Genomic DNA, 18,696 nt, shown 5'->3' with positions numbered 1-18,696 from the left:
TCGATTTGCATTGAAAACGATACGTCGTCACTTGGTATTAGCAATTGCAAATACTCGAGAATCTCGAACGATAACAGTAGTTTCACCGTAAAGCCGAAATTCGAATATTCAACATTTCAGGTTAGATACTAACTTCGCTCGATGTTGTGTTATTTCACTGCTACCGTGTTATATTAACATGATTCTAAGTCTTACATCATACATCTACGGATCTTAGAAAAATGTTATTCGTTTTATTTACTTTCTCCCGTAAGGATGATCTCAGTCAATCGGTAGCAATGGGGAACGTTTGCATTGTGGATCATATCGTAGTTTACAGTTTACGCGAAGGAAATCTAGACAAGTTTGGTTACCTTGCAACAAGTTTGTTCGTGTGATCAAGAATCATTACATCGATGACGATGTCGGTAATATAATGCTCTATAAATGAAATGTGAAACAACGTCGTTATATTCTCGTGCGGTAAAATCTACCTATAAAAATAACTTACTGTAAAATATGCTGCAATGGGATCAATACGAGTACAAATAAAACATTCCTCGCATCGATTCAACTATGTTAATTATTTGTAATAATCAAGATAATCTCAACTATATGTCCTCTAGCCTTCTAAGGAACTTTGAAAATACATAGAAAATGTTCACTGTTCAGCTACTTGTTGTCCTGTCAGATCTGTTGTGTCCTTTGATCATGACAATTCTCAACGCTATGCTGAACGGTATATACAACGAAATTTTTGTAAGTTGTATCAACGTAACATACACACTTTCTTGCGGCAAACGAGTGATTTGTGTTTTATTTTTCGCAATCCATACTTGACATATCACCGAACGATTCTTACGTAAAAAATGTGAAAAACGAGAAACGAATCGGTTTTATCGCTAAAAACACACTGTAACGCGGAACCACGTGTTCCAGGACGTTCTTCAAGTTAGGCATAAAGATAAATCGCGAACGCAACAATTCACGGAACATCGTCGAGTAAGTTTATAACGCTCTCTAAATAGTCGTATGATTTGTTCATTGACATAATGTGGACCCCGTAGAAATTGTCATACTTTCAAATCGAAGAATAAAGCGTTACTTTTCTTTTATTTTTTATTTTTTTTTTTTTGGCACGATGCTTGAAAGCTTCGAACGCTAAGCTAAGCCTGCGAGATATCTCGATTTCTACGCTGCGAAGACTACGAACGAAAATATTCAAATGCAATTTAGTAAACGTTGAAAGGATATTCGAATTGTCGCGCACTCCAGGATAGACAACGTACGCAAGTACCTTCACACGATTCAATTTGAACAATTTTTTAGCATAATCCTGTTTGCCACGTTCGTTGTACTCTTCAAACGAGTTATTCTTCGTCCTTTTTCTTTTCCAAATGGACAAAGTAAATGATCGAAGAAATTTTTATTTATAATCCACAGATAAATCTAAAATATAATTTTTTTTTAGCTTTCCAATATTCAAAAATTCCACAAATCGTAATTCAAGCTAAGCTCATACCATCGATATAATTGTATTTCCCGAAAGATCGAATTGAAATTTTCTCATTGACATTTTATCGATTCCTCGATCATTTCCTACCATAATTTGAATAATAAAACGAAGCTACGTTCGAGTTAAACGCGAGCGACATTACTACCAAAGCCAATCAAATAATCGAGAGAGCACACTTATACGTGATTACGTATATATGTATGTATAGTTTAATAGCATAAATCAATAGCATTTTACAAACGTACATGTAAGTAGAGCTAAACAATACAAAACGATGTTGGCAAAAAGATCACAAAAGGCTCATCTCATAAAGTGTATCTTACTGTCGTCGACGGAAAATTAAATAAACGCAATTGTTAAATAACTTGAGAATTTTACAGTTTTCCTCGTGTAAAGATCAAATGTAGAAATCTCATTTTATCAACAAAATATCGTATCAGTTGAGATTGATCGGTGATCGAACATTCGTAATCGTGTGAACAATTCCTGTATTCGTACTTTGTGCCGTGCGCGTCGATCTATGCTTATCCTAAAGTAAACAACGACAAACGAAGGACCAACATTTTCGATGGCTTAACGAATTATGATTTATAAATGCGATTATTATATCTTTTTCTTTTATACATGCATCAAATACTAATAAATAATTTCTATCAAAATTTTCAACGAACAAGATTATGTACCTTCACAACCATATGCAGTGCACATACTCGCGTACAAAATTTCTGATACAGGTTCGAAAATCGATAGTTATAGTGCAACAAGATATTGTCGGTAGATTGTTAGTTAATTTCTTCTAATTATATTTGACTTTATTTAGAAAATTCATTCGCATATTAAAAGCCTTTCGTTAGGCCATCGATGTCTACTTAGTCTACACTTTTTGCATACCACGGCCATAAATAAATAAAAGGAGCACGGATTATACAACAGAAGGGAGACGGATCTACAAATACGGAAAGACACACTATACACTTATGCTAGTTCCGGTATGTACTGAACGAAGCAGTTTTCCGAAGCTCATGAGCAACGGTAACATCGATCAACTTCATAGTGTACACACGTTGCATCTGTGCTGAATGGTTTTGGTTCGATTCGAGCGGTCGATTGCAAACCCGCTAGTAACTTGTGACTGCGTTTTCTTCTACAACCGAACTCCTACATTAAATCTATACACGGGAAGCAAAAAGTAACGAGACAGATGTTCGATTTATCGGAATAAATCTCTGCAGCGTTGTAACAAACGCGTTCCATTAATACGTATGTCACGATCGCCATTCGATCAGGACACCGCAACGTAATAATACAACAATCGTGTGTCACCGCACACATCTCAATATAATTCGTAATATATATATATATATATACATAATTATAAGTATATAAATATATATAAATATAGATATACGTATATATATATAAGTATATATATATATATATATATGATTATGTGTATTTTATTTATATGATATATGCATCCACGCGTGTGTATATATATAATATATATACGAATCATTTGTATTTCATTTTAATCGGATGAACATGATTCACACCTCTGCGAAGATAAACACTCTGACGCGTGTAAAATGGTGGTGTTGTCATATGAACCTCGTTTAAATCGTTTTTAAATATGAATCATCTCTCAACAAATCCATGACTGGGCGATTATTCTATTATCAATCGATTAATAATTATATGCACGTCATTTATTCGTTCGTAAGATTGTTTCGTATTTAAAGATCGAAAATATCTAAGATGTATTTTGTGTCACAGATTTATATGTACAAAACCGAATAAAACCGATGCAAGAATGTAAGGAACTATGAAACGAAGGACTTGATTTGAACTTATGCAACTTATAAAGAAACTCGATCCTGCTCTTTTCTTCTGCGACTTTCTCTCTTCCATATTTGAGAAGCGACGCACAATTTAAAAAATAGGTTTTCGAAATTTAAATATAAAGTATTTCTACATACGTACTATATGTACGAATTTTCCTTTATATTATCTTATGTAAGGAATGTGTTCGTTTCTTATAATTCTTATATAATGTATGTATTATGTTATCGTGTTATCCTAAATAAAAACAAAATGCAAATTTCGCTACTTGCTCGTAAAATTCTCTTAGGTACATATATATGTGTTTTCTATGCAATTATTTTATTGCTGGACACGGTATATATATTTTCAATGTACCGCGTTTTTAAATTAAACACTATAGAACAGTAAAACAATAATTCGTAGTAAGGTTACGACAAAAAAGAGTTTGAATGAAAAATATACGAGCATTTTTCGCGCGAAGTGTTGAATTAAATGAAAAAAAATTGGGCGTTAAATAAAAAAATTTATTTTTTCTATCTAACGTTTCCCGTTTCATTTGATTCATAAATATTCATCAAACGCTTGTGTAACTTCGACGTGAAACGTATGCATATATTAGGAACACGTTCTTGAGGATGCAAGCGTTCTTTGAACTTACATTTTTACGGCTAACTAGATCTATGATACATTGTTATCCGACTTCCATAAATTTTTAGGATATACTCTTTCTCATGCTTAACAGCGATTAAAGTTGAGATGAAACATTGATAGCACTGCATCCTTAGAAACGCGTTCTATATACAGATCTTTTGATAGGTCATGCTAGAGTTTTCGATTCATGCTAGTACGTACGTAACACACAGTCAGAAACGATGAAGGGAAATCACAGGTGGAGCAAGGAGAAAGCTTTCGAATATAAATTTATGCTATATACGAACATAAAAAAAAATATACATCTCGTGTTCGCATGATAAAGAAATATATATATATATATATATAAATGAGATAGCAGGAAGGAACGATATTACAAGATCGTTATGCCTGCAACTACAGATTCTGTGTGTCTCGTGCAATGACTCCCTGTCATTGGCACATTTAATTAATGAATTTTTTTATATACAATTTAATTAGAGCTTTACAATTTCCATAACAGACAGAGTAATCGTGAAGCATGTGATGCCAATGCTAACACGGTTTAAACGTCACAGCTGCTCTATTTTCATATTTATTTATTTGTTTGTTTTTTCTCCATTATCACTCGCAAAACATAATAATCTCCAACGTATTTGTAAATATCATCTGTACAAGATATACTACTGAAATATACATCTCACACAAGATTCGTTAAAAATGATTAGAAAAGTTCTTCTAGTGATTATTGTTTCACTTCTTCTTTTTCTTGTTCGTTTACTTCTCAATGAATTTAATTGCTCTTCTCTGTCAGCCGAAAAATAAAACCAGCCATGGATTTTATACGTCAACGTATGAGGTACAGAAAACCAAGGAAGGACCAGAGAACAAGCGGAGCAGAGGTAAGGGAATCGGGATGGGATCGATCATCTCGAATCTACTAATTACAAAAGAAATTTTGAGCTCCGTAAAATACAAGGAAAAGTCTACGATAGAGAACTAATATCATACAACTACTGTCATCGTGTCCAAATCTACTCTCGCTCGCGCAACAATAATAATCTCAAAAAAAGAAACGAAAATCGGCACGAAAAAGATCGTACATACAAAAAGGGGAAGCTAAAGGTATAGATGAGAATGCGCCACGAGCATACAAATTCAATAGTACGGGCTAATAAATATAGAATCGCTGTAGCCGACACATTTGCGTGATACAGTAAACTCATTAAAAATACTCATCATCGAAAGGGATAACTATAAACATCATTTATAAAAAAATATATGCTAGTAACCTGAACGCTTTGCAGTGTGATTCTTGGCCGTTTCTTTTTTTGCGGATACCCGTGGCATGCATCTACACATTATTGGATAAGTTACAAATTATAACTTCTTATTAAAGCCACATATTAAATTGAAAAAAAAAAAAAGAAAAAGAAGAAAGAAAAAAGAAATAAAGGTAATATCTGTACTTGTTACCTTCATTCATGGACCAATATTGTCCATTATAGTCATCGTATGTCGCATAGCTTTTTTGCTTTCTTTTTTTCTTTTTTTCTCTTTTTTTTTTTGTTTCTTTTTCATGTACACAATTCGCCTTTATCGTATTTTTAGCAATCCTATGCTTTGTTCGTAGGATTATACGTGGTAACAATGTTTCGCCTACACAAGAGTTCAGTTCGCGTGACCGCGTTGCGAGTGTAAGCTTGCGTACAACAAATATGTCTTAACAAATAATCATCAATATCTTTTGAACGTCGAGAGACGACATCCTTCGGTGATCACGATATGTCTTCCCACGGCGTTTTAACATATCTTAAATTAGCTTCACGCCTGCTAGGCCATCTAAAATTGGTCCACCAGCAGGTCACAGATCTCTACCGACATCGATTCCTTACTCGAACGTACTGTCAAACGGAACATCTACAAGATGACATTAACAACTGGCTCACCGAATTCCTGGTTTAAGAGATCCAATATTTAAGGAGCTTTGAAAGTTACCTGTGCTTGTTTATTAGGTTCTAAACGTAAGAGACATCCTACTTGTTGTGCCCTCATATGTACTATTCCTGCACAGACAAAATTATCAGGATTCGGATCGATACCATCGAGTAATTGCATTCCAAATCCTTGCAGTTTCGTGCGCACTTGCGCAAGATCCATCGGCTGTTGTGCTTTAAAAATTTTCTGTGAACGTTGTTGATTGGCTCTAAAAGTGTAAGTTGATTATATAATATTATTTCAACGTATTGCTGGATGAAATAACTTTTATTTGAATAGTAAAAATATGTCAAACAGTTTCTAAAATTATCTGATTACGTACTTTGATGACTTTTGTCATATTTAATAAATTAATAAATTTTAATGTAATAGTTAAAAGAAATAACAACCAAAATGACGATAGTAAAGTATTTATTACGATGAGTTACATACCCTCCAAGATTTTTCCACCGTGCAAAGAATGATTCTCCGTTCATTTCTGTAGGCTCGAAGAATTTGTTGATCGTTAATGGTAACTTCATTGTTATCTTTTGTGGCACATTATTATAAATAAAGGAAATGATCATGCTTGGTGCATCTATAATATAGGAAAGAGAAAATTTAAGACCGTTTTCAAACAATATAAAAGTGAATAACATCAGTTTGACGACATCTGTTTTAGAATGTTATGTAGCTTAACGTACCACTGTAGTCGTCGATACACTCTGCATTAATCATTTGTTGTATTTGAGCACCAGCTTCTAGCACTGGATCGACGGGCTTTACTTGTACAGCTAATTTTTGTTGATTTTCCTCGGGCCAAGATAGTTGAGGTTGAAAGCTGTGAAGAGCATACTGAGTTTTGTTTCCGTAAAAAAGACCGACGCGTCCCAAGTTTTGTCTGAATTCTGACTTTACTCCGATTTGAATTAAGTCATTTTCAAACAATACGCCGTTATTCTTACACACGAATCTGTAAGGCATAGCATCATAAGGCACTTTAAAGTCTAGTACCTTCTCGAAAATTTCTCTTGATTAAATATTTTCTACGTCGACATACTTTTTGGGATTATACGTGTTTTGGGCACCATTAGTAGCAACTTTGTTTGGCATATTATAAATATCACCTAGTACATCAAGTAAAACTCCTGTATTGCTAGTTGGTTGAGAAGACGGCGGTGTAGAAAGACTTAATAAATCTGCCGATGTATTATTAACAGTTCCTGTGGCACTGGCGGGCGCTTCCGCGTGATGATTAGCATTTGGTGCAGGACTTTTACTTTCTCTAATCTCATTCTCGGGAACTCGTCCTGGCTTTTTCCTTTTCAAAACGGCGAGAATAGAAGATTCTCTTTCTGGGAATGCCGGCATTTCTTCTAATACTGTAGCCTATAAGGAGAATTATAAATATTCACCAACATTTGCTGGAATCACATATACTTTCATATCGTATACAATCATAAATATCGCCGTTCCAGTGTAATAAAAATCTACTATTAAACATATCTAATCTCTCCATTATAAAAGTTTCGTAATTTTCCAAACATTCTTAGCCAATGGATGGCAGTAACGTAGTTATTGAAATATTTGTTTTTGTCTATCGCACTTCGTAGCAGTAATGATGTATTAGTTGCGTCGCAGACATACTTAAAAGTAACTAGAGAATGCAAACAATATTGTTTATCGCAACATTATGAAACATTCGCTTCGTTATTTAATTACAAATTTTATTATATGAAATCGATTTTCTTCATTAACTGAAAAATAATCTTCTTACAGTTGCGTCAATGTTGTACTGGAACAGCGATACGCTAATTAAAATTAATTTGAATTGGACTTGTTATTTACCAAAACATCGCTAGAGGCGATAATGCTTAGCTGAAGATACTCTGAAGCTCTTTGTTGTAATTCTGCATCGGCGCTGCGTAAGTTACTGTGTTGTCTAAAAACATCTTGAATTTGACTTCTCATTTCAGGAAACAGATTAACAAATTTGATATAGGTTGAAAGCAGCAACGCTCGGGTCATTGGAGAACACAAGTGATACTGAAAAATTAAGCAGAGAAAAGAGAAGAGGAAAAGAAACGGCATTAATATATTAAACATGGAATGTTTAAATATGCAAGAGTTTATAGAACTTACTTTGGAATGTAATAATTGAAATTGAACAGTTGGACAAGAGCGCTGATCACCAGCAATGAGATTTCCAAACTCCCCAAGTATGTAACCACCAACTTTAACCATATTTTCGTGGCAAGCTGGTGCTTGTAAGGCCTAACAAATATCACATATATTTAATATCTTATTTATAACAAAATATTTAAATGGAAAAGATATATATACAATCAATTGTGCGTTATCTACCTCGAAAACAGTCTTTGCTGCGTATCCTTGCACGTCATCTCTATTGATAACAATCTGGATAACTCTGTACCATACTTCTTCTGAAACATAATCACCAGCTATCCTAATGAGATTTAGAATAACGTCAACGTACCAAGTATAATCGGTAGCATATTTTTCGGCTAGAATCGCGACTTTAAGAACCATTTCTTCTCTAATAGAATAGTCAGCAGTTTCGAGGTAGTTTAACATTTCTTGTACTATTTCTTCCGCATTGCTTTTATCACACATAGCATACAGAAGATCGACAGCCTGTTGTCTAACAGATACGTCCTTTTCCATTTTCATAGAAAGAATGACGACTTCTTGATGTTTCTTCACGGCTTCGTGTGAAAGCTCTGATGTAGCCAAATGGCACATGGATTCCAGTGCTAAGTAACGAAGATTAGTTTCACGATTGGATAGAAACTGACCGAGTTGATTGCACGCTCGAACCGATAAAGGCAGTTCACTGTCGTTATGAATAATTAAACTAATGGCCTCGAATAACACAGCGTTCTTAGCATTCGAGTGCTGCACCTTCTTTGATTTTGGCGGTTCTTGAGCTTTGTTTAATATAGTTTCTAAACATTCATTTAATCTACCCCTTACACCTGGATCTTCAGCTATTAGAAAGTAACATATACGATAAAATTATTGCTGTGGCTACATTAATATATTATACAATTTGAACAAAAATGATTTACCAGGTGGGGTGTAATTCTGTAGTAATCGTAAAAGTTTAACAGAGAGCCATGGCGCTGGCACAAAGTAATACGTATAATCCTGTAGGTCTGTGTAGCTCGATGTCACGATCTATTGAGGTAGAGTAAAAATAAACAAACTAACATCTAACCATTGACTGGATTAACAAGCTGTGCCATACCCTGCTCAATCTTGAAACTGCTAAACTAACGCATCCTTTGTATTCGTCCGGATTTCTTTTTACAAGAGCATCTATTAAAGATGCAGCTGCGGTAACAACACCGAGATGTTGGTCATTTAAAAGGTGAACTATGCGCGAGGTCCATTCTCCACCAGGAACAACATCCGGTGCAGTACGCAATAACCGTAATAAACACAGTGCCGCACTTTGTTTCACAACATCCATAGTATCTCTAAAATAAAAAATTATTTATAATTATTTTTCCTTTCTTTGAATAAATTGTAAAGGAGCATGAAATATTAATTACTTTAGCTACATACCCGGAAACGAGTAGTTTTGGTATTTCATTGCCAAATGCCTCTGCCATTTCTTTACTACCAATATTAGCAATACATTGCAATGCAAGGTTTACATGAATGGGATTTCGTGATGCAAGATCATTCTTTATACTTTGAATTATTAATTTAATGAGATCACTGTTTGTATTTACTAAAACTGATATGAAAAGGTAGCCCTAAAATTGGTAGTAATAGTTGCATAAAATTAAACTACAGCATCGACATAATTTATGTGTGCATTATCTGTTTCAATAGATCTTAACGCTTACAATTTGTTTTTCTGAATATTTGTTAGACGAAAGTAGATTAACAGCCTCCATATGTCCAAAGTCAATGTCATGACCAAGCAAGAAAATAAAAAGGAGCTTGCAAACATATTTCTTTTTTTGATAACCGTCAAGTGTCTTATCTCCTCTAAATTTACTACGAATATTTGCCAACTCTTTGTTTATTCTTTTTATTTCCGCCTCTTTGCTTTTACCTAATAGAATAAGCAAAACAGAACAAAGTGATTAATAATTTTTTAAGCCTTTCGCAGATTATTTCTGTGAATATGGAATTATTGATGACATGCATTTACACACACACGCGCGCGCGCGCGCGCGCACACGTATATAACTATGCATTTGTCATTATTTTTATAGAAAGCTATAATGGCTGCATGCCACTTGGACTGGCATCAAAGTACAGATGTATTGATTTGTCCTATAAGAGTCAATTTTGTGTCCCTCTTGTTATATAATTATTTATTGCATTATATATAATATAAAGATTATATAGTTAACCCATACGTTAATTTACATTCTATCCGTATCTATAAAGATTTCTCAAGGTAGCTGGAAGTGTTAGTTTTAATATTCATTTACTCTATTATGCCAAGTATTACATATGAGTGTCTGGAGCGCAAGCTATATCAGAAAGATACGGCTATATCAGAACTCCGCCCCCTGTCTCCTACTCTTCACTGCCTTAAATACTCTATGTGTCATGTTTGTTTCAATGGCATCATATCTCTTAGTGAAACACGGGTCAAAATTTCAATGATCCAAAAGTTAACGAGTTTTCTTTTTTATCTGATAGCATATAATATACACGAGTGTCTAGTTAGGACTAATGTAAGATGCAAGTTAATACATTTTTTAGAAGTATCATTTAAAGACATATAAGTAACAACAAAAGTGTTTTAGCTCACAATTTCTAATATCAGAAATGAATACAGCCAGCCCACGCATGCCATCTCCTCTCACAGCCGGCATCTTGTCTTCTTCTATTTAAAACCACCTGTGAAATAAAATACAATGAAAGAAATTTGTACTCATATCCCTGAGAAACATAATTTTAATTTACAAAATTATGTTAACACGAAAACACATGTTAACATCTATCTACAAGCTATTTTTTATAACAATTAAACATTTCAATTATATAAATGCTTATAGGAAAATATATGCCAGGATATTTTTTGGATTACAGAGGAATATATGTAGTTATAAAATGGTGTTTAATAAACATAGACAGAGATATGTGATATTAAAATAAATATACAAAAAGATGAATGGAATTCTTCATATCGCTGCTTATGGGATAATTTATGGAAAGTTAATTGTAAACTCGCAAATATGTGTTTTTATTTGACGACATGCAATAGACGCATAGGGGAAGGCCGAAGAAAGTGATTTAAACGATGTTCGTTGATTAAGTGTACTCGAACCAACGAGCCCCTTGGTCTCTTCAAATAACTTTAAAGAAGAATTCCCCATGTTAGATATACGTTCGATATTAGCGAATGAAACTAGCATATTACATGAACATTGGGAATTGAAAGGGCAAGTTGTGCGAAATAATGCAGCGTCTACTCTGACGCTCGAGAGAAAAATCGAGTGATTAAGCCGGTAACGCGTCCTAGATTCCGACGGCAAACGCTCTTTGACAGCGGTGTGATGGAAACGTTGATAGTGGCTCGCATTACGTGAAAACTTCCGACATTATGTTGAAAGATTGTAGTAACATTCACGAAGGAATCACCGAATAATTCAACGTATATGGATCGAGCAGGCAAAAAGAATATTTGGAAACGGATAAATAGATCGAACGATGGCTTTCTGTCTCCGATGACCTGTCGTACTGATGGCAAATGCAACCAGTGCGACCTATGTTTTCTGAGGAAAAGGTTATCTGCTACGCATCTTCTTGGTTATTGGATCAGTTTTAAGTACATACCAATCTGGGTTAGGGTAACGTTCACGCACAGCTCTGTCACGTAGTACTCGGTAGGCGTGAAACTATTCGCGAGTCGGTGCCAGAGATTTCGTGGCTGTCGCCATTTGCAACCGCTGACTAGCTGACGGCTACCCGTCAAATGCCACTAGGCCTGCGCTTTCGACATTGCGCAGGTAAATTCGTATTTCAAATTTGCTGCTATTTCATCGATCACTTTTTATATGATTATGTCATTGCTCATAACGTATGAGACAAATTTTAATTATTGTTATCATATCGTGATCCATTGCATCTTGTTAATATTCGTTTAACAATCGAATATTCGATATTTCAATTTTTACGGTCAGTTTGACATTTCTTGGTAACATAGGAGAGAAGATTTTATAAAGTCTAATAACTCTGTACTGTAAATAATAAGATCATACGATAAAAATTTTATTCCAAAATATAATTGTAAAATAGTGAGAGGTTTTGGAAACTAAAAAGCTCCTAATGTTCCTTTTATCATGCAATTAATACGTTAAATTGAATTAAACCAGGTCGTCAAACTTTGATTTAATTAAAAGCATATTAAACGAAGTTCATATTACGGGAAGGTATTTATTGAAAATTTGTTTGTTATTGCATGTATATTTTTTAAATAAAAAAATTTATTTACAATGTATCAACTTCAGAGATCGTTCACGTCTTTAAAAATGTACGATATCTCCTTATATCATCGTGCCACCTGCTGCTGTATCTTCTCAAGTAACATTTCTATCCTAACATTCATAACAGGTTGTCCTTTTCTTGTTTTCCTCGAAAGTTGTTTGTACGTTTGCATTCTTTTCTCTTTATACCTTTTCAGCGCTTCCTCTCTTTCCGCTTTCACTCGGCAAGCTTTTTCCTCTTGCCTCTGCTGTTCATTCCTTCTATCGAGAAATTCCTGTCTTGCTTTATGAAACGCACTTATCTTTCTCTGATGTTTCCTTCGAACAAACAGGAATTATCTTTAAAGATCAATATGAATTTTGAAGATGTTGCTTATATAAAACGTGAAGATGTTTCCTATATAAAACATAGTAAGTATACATACTCGTGTTCGTTTTGATCATCAGCTTCGAAAGCGAATTTCTTTAGATTTTGTTGCTGGTCCTTGCCAATTTGCTTGTAAAATTCTCGTACAACAGCTTTCTTCCTGCGTTGCTCCCATTGACTAACTGCGATATATAGTACAATTAAAAAGTGAGAATAATATTCTTAATGATATTTGAACTTAACCTATACGTAAACTAGATTACTCGATAGTCTCACAAACGTACCTTTGTATTTATTACTGTACTTCTGCAGTCTATACTGCTTTTTGTTAAATGGCTGTTTTCCATTGCTTACATATTCCGACTGTTTTTTATTAAAAACATCCTTTACATGGCTCTTCATGATTGCGACAAGCTTCACGAGATGCTAATTTAGTTGCGACAGTAGACGCAAGGGGGACTTGAGATCAATTAAGCGGGCGCGTTAACCGACGACAATTCAAAGGGAGATATTTTCCATCGATACGATGTGTATCGAATAATCATTCGAATGTATTTTCTTGAGGAAAACAGGCTGTTACTTTACGTTCATTCGTAAACGTTCGTGCACTATCGTTATGCGCATAAATACGTGTTATACTATTGAGTAATATCGTTTAATATGTCGACAGAAGATAAATGCAAAGTTGGATAGGTGTTGGTGACTTAAAATAAACTTCTATTCATGGTTAAAGTAAAAATATACCAAGGAGTAATAAAGTCGTATTTATATTTCTTACAGACTTATTTACATTGTCATTGTTTAGTAGATACAGCTGAATGAAATATTAAGATACTTATTTGATTGTCAGTGTCGAAGGTTTCAATGGAAAAATTATAATGCCAGAGTGTACTAAGAAAAGCAAATTACAAAGAAATTACTATTGCACGATCGACCGAGTATATTACGGGCACTTGTCATCGCATTACATATTGTCAGTTTATTCGTGGCAGTGACATTGGCCAGTGATATGGCTACATTTATTCGCGTGTACTAACATTGTTTTCACGCACGTGTAGCAAAATGAAGGATGACCATCGACCATCGATATCAAACATGACATTGTTAATGCGATCTATATAAATAAACGGTTTAAAGGAAAAAAGAAGTTATCCCCTATGCTACCACGTTTCATTAATAATAGTATTTAGATGTCTGATGTAATGGGTACGTTTGTGCGCAAATACAGAGCGCTGAGAATTTAAGCACTAAAAATTCATTTGAGCTATAGATCGTGTATATAGGAAATACAAACGTGCGTGAATGCTATAAGTAGTTGCAGCCGGATCGTATTGCAAATCCGCGTAGCGCGAGTGTTACAACAAACCGGTTAGGATCATGTTTCACAAGTTTGCAAAGAAATGGTTGAAAATTCGGTGCTATAATATTCATCCTTCCTGGTATATGGTAATATGTGGTAAACTCGTCTGGCGTTATTATAATTGTTTTATTTACAATTACCCTTGAAATTTTCTTCCAACTGAAATGGTACATTAGACACGATATTATGTACGTAATATTATTAAACGTTAAATATAATTGAGTGTTTGGTTAGTTATACATACGATGTATCTTGTATAGAATATAGAGTATGTCACGTCACACGTGCCGATGATATACACGTGCTACTGAATTATCGCGGAGATTGAAATTGAGGGGACAATCTGGTCGAAGGCTCGGCAATTTTACCGAATAAAAGATGGACACTATGATATCAGAGAGTGACATCATGGCGCGTTAACCTCAGTCCCCATTTGTACTCAAGTCAGTAGTGGCGATGCGAAGTCGTCGTACGACGACACCAGTCAAGTCAACCTCCTCATTCAATCGTTCTAAGTAAGCCAAGTACAAATGACTATTAAGCGCTCATTGCCTGTTTGCTGCCGAAGTATTGAATGAAATTATCTTTTACCATCCCGGTTGTGTTATCGACACCTACTGTCCACTCTAACAAATTATTTGTAATCTAACCGCGCGAGCGTCTCGAACAAAGAACGGTTCTCTCTTTGTTTGATCGCGTAACATTAATTAACATTGATTAACGTAATGGAACTTTAGTTTATCCTTGCTGTCCTAAAAACTAGGAAATTAACGAGACAAACTATTTTCTAGATGTGTTTATGCAAAATTTAAGATACGTCCGTAGAGTCGTTTATCGCTTCTCAAAAGTTTTTCAATCAATTTTTAAAACTTTTGGTTTCCGTTGGCTTCCGTTCTCCGGTTCTTTGTGATAACGAAGGAAATTGGCGCGGAGAAAGGTGAAGAAAATTCGCGCGGTACCCTCGACATTGAATGGTGGAAGAACGACGGTCGAAAGGGTCGAACGATTAAAGAATTCCTTGGATCGAATCTGGCCTCGGATATGGCTCTCTGTCGGACTTTGTCAGCTATTAATAGTCAGCGGTGTCGAAGAGGTGTATGTATAGTATGTACTATCTTTTCTACAACCTCCGTTTAGTTGTTTTCTTCTGCATGCCACGCTACATATAATTGCCTGGCAAGCTGTTTCGCTTCTGTCTCCTTGTCTGGCATAACAATGTAATTATTCAACGAATTGTGTCGCACGAGTAACTCAATTTCGACATAAGCTGGAAGCTTAAGAAATTGGCTCTTTTAAATGCGTGGTAAAAATCGTGTTTCGAAGCAAAGTTACGAGACATGCTCGTTTTCTCTTTTAATCTGTTCTTAGATTCAGATTCTCTAAATATTTTCTATTATTCGAGTAAAAATTCCTCTTCGAAGCGAAAGTAAATAAATTTCGTTTAATCGTGGTTAACGTTGTACAGGCTACTGAAACTTTATGACCCTTCTTTCAGGGGATACCAAACGAGTCAGTGTACAATGTGTATCTATTAACAATCCAATATATATATATATATATATGAAAATTTCATTTTCTTAGTTCCCCAGTAATCCCTATTCAATACCGTTGCATAACGGATTTGTCCCAAAATGGCGAAATCGAAACGACGCTTCCAACATAATGACCTGAAAAACAAATAAGATCGGGAAGATGGAGCAAGCATTTAAATTCGGTAGAAACAGTTAAGAATAAGACGTTTTCGTCTTGTTGCATCCATTGTCATACCTCGGGATTGAGCAACACGTACAGCGACAACTCGCTACGTAACGAATGGACGTAAGACCAATCCATATTAGCGACGATTGTGACGCGTTTTATCGATCGGTAAAACCTCCACATAGGTGACGTCATGTTAACCACGTTCTCCCACGCAAGACCGACGAGAAACTTAAGAATTCGGTGAACGTCTGAGAGAGAGAGAGAGAGAGAGAGAGAGAGAGAGAGAGACACAGACGAAAAGATCGACGATTCGTTCTCTGTAAGAGGAGCCTGAAATATCGTCTGGAGGCTCGAACAATTTGACATTGACACACTTCGTCGTCAACACCGGTCTTCTCCGCTCTCTTCTATGTGCTTTTACGTTCTCAGCGCCGTTTAATTTCGTTTACATTTTAACGCTGCTGTTCTACGAACAGATTTCTTTATTTCACGACTATTGCAGAGTAAAAGTCGATCGAAGACTGAAAAGAGATCGTCTTTGTCGATCATCTTGTTCACTCTGCTAAATCATTTTGGAATTTTCGATCTTTGCACGAGGTGGTGGAGCCAAAGAGATGCCTGCTTGCACGTTCTCTATTTATTTATCTCATTCGCCGGTAATCAAGCCTGGAATTTATAATAAGGAGGAGTAACGGGATTCTTTTATAGGTATGGGGAAATGTTTAAAAATTTTCACGGACGCACGTTCAAATTCAATCGCATCCTCCGTTAGGATTTTTCGCCAATTTCCTGCGGAGATTATTCATGCACGCGATTCGATACGAACGAGGGTTGTTATTCACCCGGTTTGGTCGAGTAGAGCGTGATTCAGTCCTCCTACGTTGTCGTCCGTAGCTATAGCTACCACGAAAATCAACTGCACTCCTCGTCACTCGTTGGATCTCGAGAAAACATTCCACATAGTTCGATTCGTAAGAGATCGTGGACGAGTGCGAAGCCGCAGGCAGGACTATTTATGAACAATAAGAAGGCGTCGTGACGCGTCGGTCCATTCAGTTCAGTGCGTATGACGCGGTGGGACGCGTGAAAATAGCGGTCGGCATCATTTGCCTGCGTGATTTAACTCCATGAAAAGAAATATCACGCAGTTCCACCAGACGTATACAGAAAGTTGCGTAGTAACCGCGGCCTTCGTGCCTCTCTGGTACGCCTGTTCAAATTAGAACACCTGAATGTTCACGCGTGATTAACAAGAATCTAGAAAGAACGAACGATCCGAAACGAAATGCGAATGATCGTCACGAATTCTTTGCGTCAAATTTTATATCTACTTGAGCTATTAATAATAACTAAAAATAATAGCTATTAGAATAGCGAATCAGCGAATTTATACGGATGATTTAAATTTATGTAACGCGAAATGAGTCATAGGTACAAAGAGATGCGAGATGGTGTTTTGGCAACTGTTGAGAATAAAGAAGAATTTGTTTCTTACACTCGAATAGGATTTTATACTAGGAAGTCCTTCTGTTCTTACGAAAATGTCTGGGAATACTTTGCATCGCCTACCGTGTGTTAAAAATAATTGATAATATCTACAGCAATGTTACTTCCGTTATTTTAGGTACAAAAATTTAGTTCAGACTCTTCGTGAAAGTTGCGTGGCTTTGTTGTAGATAATGGGGAAATAGATATCTCCCTTGCTCCTTAACTTTAAGCGGCCGTGAAATGTAACAAGCTGTAACAATAGATATTCGATGACAAGTGTGCAAAATATGTTCATCGGTAGAATGTCGTTAAGTACAGCTACTGCGTGCAGATCGAGCAAATTTACCAGAAGACAAGACTGCATAACTGGGTCGACATGGTAATCGACGTCCTGACGCTTTTGCAAGCATCGTTGACTTCGGAAAACCTCTTGATGCACCGTGTAATTTAATTAGCCAATTAATATCGTGAAAATCGGATGATCGGCGAATATGCCACGTTAACGCGTATAATTTTACGGCCGTGGCATAAATCGTTAAAAGATCAATTCTATAACATTGCAAAGGTAATAAATGACATTAAAAAAGTGTTTTTATATAACGACGACGAATCAAAATTTTTTAGAAATTCGATACCGGTAGAAATAAAATCTTCTATGCGGATATACGCATCTCCGATCTAAAGGCAATCAATAAGGAAATGATCGTACGGTCACGTATTAGTCATCGTTTCTCGTATAAAACACAATCGTTGGAGCTATGTGCGAAATCATAACCTATAGACGCCCACCGATTCTTCTTAGATCACATATTTATTCAGAAACTTTGTACGTCGTGTGCACGTATGAATAACTTGCTACCTTACATGCTGGTTTATGTAGGAGATCCTGTTTTACTTGGAAAATATAAAACTTAAAATTCTAGCGTTATATCGTAAAATAGGGCAACCAACCGTCACCTTGTTGCATGCGTGTTAAAGAAAAATTTCGTACAACTTGCTGTTGTATCGATAAGTGCCCAAACGTTGTTTCTTAATAAACTAAAAAATATTTGGTACTTTTTAAGGATACTTGATATTTTCTCCGCTCTTTCATTTTATTTATCAAACGTTTACGAATAACGACTAAACGGACTAAATCTTGCGGAATAAATTCAATTCGGGTAATTGATGTCGCAGCGAGGATCAGAAAATTGCTTTAAAATATTCGACGAGCACTTAATTTGTATAATTTGCACTAGCTGAAGAGCGCACCTTTCGCAAAAAATCCCAAAGCAAAAGAAAATACACGTCGTTCGGATCTTCGTGAAATTTCGTTCCCAGTTTGGACCGCGTGCACGAACCCGAACACCTCCGGAACATACCGAGCGACGACGAACTCCCA

The 18,696-nt window shown here is 35.6% G+C and overlaps 2 protein-coding genes and 1 long non-coding RNA gene across 6 annotated transcripts; all 3 read right to left on the bottom strand.

Annotated features, from left to right (window-relative positions):
- Positions 1-1,681: 1,681 nt before the first annotated feature.
- Positions 1,682-11,879, bottom strand: AP-2alpha (adaptor protein complex 2, subunit alpha). Of its 2 annotated transcripts, none has more exons than XM_033340591.2 (14): positions 11,750-11,879; positions 10,722-10,810; positions 9,799-10,010; positions 9,512-9,705; positions 9,192-9,423; positions 9,013-9,121; positions 8,288-8,931; positions 8,066-8,197; positions 7,772-7,969; positions 6,984-7,312; positions 6,628-6,896; positions 6,377-6,521; positions 5,945-6,152; positions 1,682-5,866 (listed from the first exon to the last, which is right to left on the bottom strand). In XM_033340591.2, exons 2-14 carry the CDS (start codon positions 10,783-10,785, stop codon positions 5,789-5,791), a joined length of 2,814 nt encoding a protein of 937 aa, XP_033196482.1. In that variant the 5' UTR covers positions 10,786-10,810; positions 11,750-11,879; the 3' UTR covers positions 1,682-5,788. The 2 variants fall into 2 exon arrangements, with proteins under 2 accessions (XP_033196482.1, XP_076483961.1); XM_076627846.1 differs by lacking the exon at positions 11,750-11,879 and adding an exon at positions 11,499-11,641.
- Positions 11,880-12,359: 480 nt separating this feature from the next.
- On the bottom strand, positions 12,360-13,368 carry LOC117160124 (uncharacterized). Its single transcript, XM_033340598.2, has 3 exons — positions 13,051-13,368; positions 12,825-12,948; positions 12,360-12,717 (listed from the first exon to the last, which is right to left on the bottom strand). The coding sequence occupies exons 1-3, from the start codon at positions 13,166-13,168 to the stop codon at positions 12,465-12,467; spliced, it is 495 nt and encodes a 164-aa protein (XP_033196489.2). The 5' UTR covers positions 13,169-13,368; the 3' UTR covers positions 12,360-12,464.
- Positions 13,369-13,517: 149 nt separating this feature from the next.
- LOC117160126 (uncharacterized) lies at positions 13,518-18,689 on the bottom strand. 3 transcript variants are annotated; one of them, XR_013061864.1, is made up of 6 exons: positions 17,951-18,689; positions 17,662-17,864; positions 16,572-17,565; positions 15,894-16,493; positions 14,371-15,793; positions 13,518-14,285 (listed from the first exon to the last, which is right to left on the bottom strand). It is a non-coding gene; the product is annotated as an uncharacterized LOC117160126 (long non-coding RNA). The 3 variants fall into 3 exon arrangements; XR_013061863.1 differs by having other exon boundaries at positions 15,894-17,037; positions 17,323-17,565; XR_013061862.1 differs by having other exon boundaries at positions 15,894-17,565.
- Positions 18,690-18,696: the final 7 nt, after the last annotated feature.

This window comes from Bombus vancouverensis, chromosome 2, assembly GCF_051014615.1.
Source record: "Bombus vancouverensis nearcticus chromosome 2, iyBomVanc1_principal, whole genome shotgun sequence".
Taxonomy (NCBI): Eukaryota; Metazoa; Arthropoda; class Insecta; order Hymenoptera; family Apidae; genus Bombus; species Bombus vancouverensis.
The sequence above is the reverse complement of the archived record's forward strand: the minus strand, read 5'-3'. Positions and strand labels throughout refer to the sequence as shown.

Excerpts from the sequence above, each read along its gene's own strand:
- AP-2alpha (XM_033340591.2), bottom strand. The coding sequence starts at position 10,785 with ATGCCGGCTGTGAGAGGAGATGGCATGCGTGGGCTGGCTGTATTCATT. Across the intron at positions 7,313-7,771 it reads TCGCCTCTAGCGATGTTTTG|GCTACAGTATTAGAAGAAAT; the intron begins GTAAATAACAAG and ends TTCTCCTTATAG. Across the intron at positions 5,867-5,944 it reads AACCTAATAAACAAGCACAG|ATGTTCCGTTTGACAGTACG; the intron begins GTAACTTTCAAA and ends GTCATCTTGTAG.
- LOC117160124 (XM_033340598.2), bottom strand. The coding sequence starts at position 13,168 with ATGAAGAGCCATGTAAAGGATGTTTTTAATAAAAAACAGTCGGAATAT. Across the intron at positions 12,949-13,050 it reads GTACAGTAATAAATACAAAG|TTAGTCAATGGGAGCAACGC; the intron begins GTACGTTTGTGA and ends TATATATCGCAG. Across the intron at positions 12,718-12,824 it reads GATGATCAAAACGAACACGA|GAAACATCAGAGAAAGATAA; the intron begins GTATGTATACTT and ends GTTTGTTCGAAG.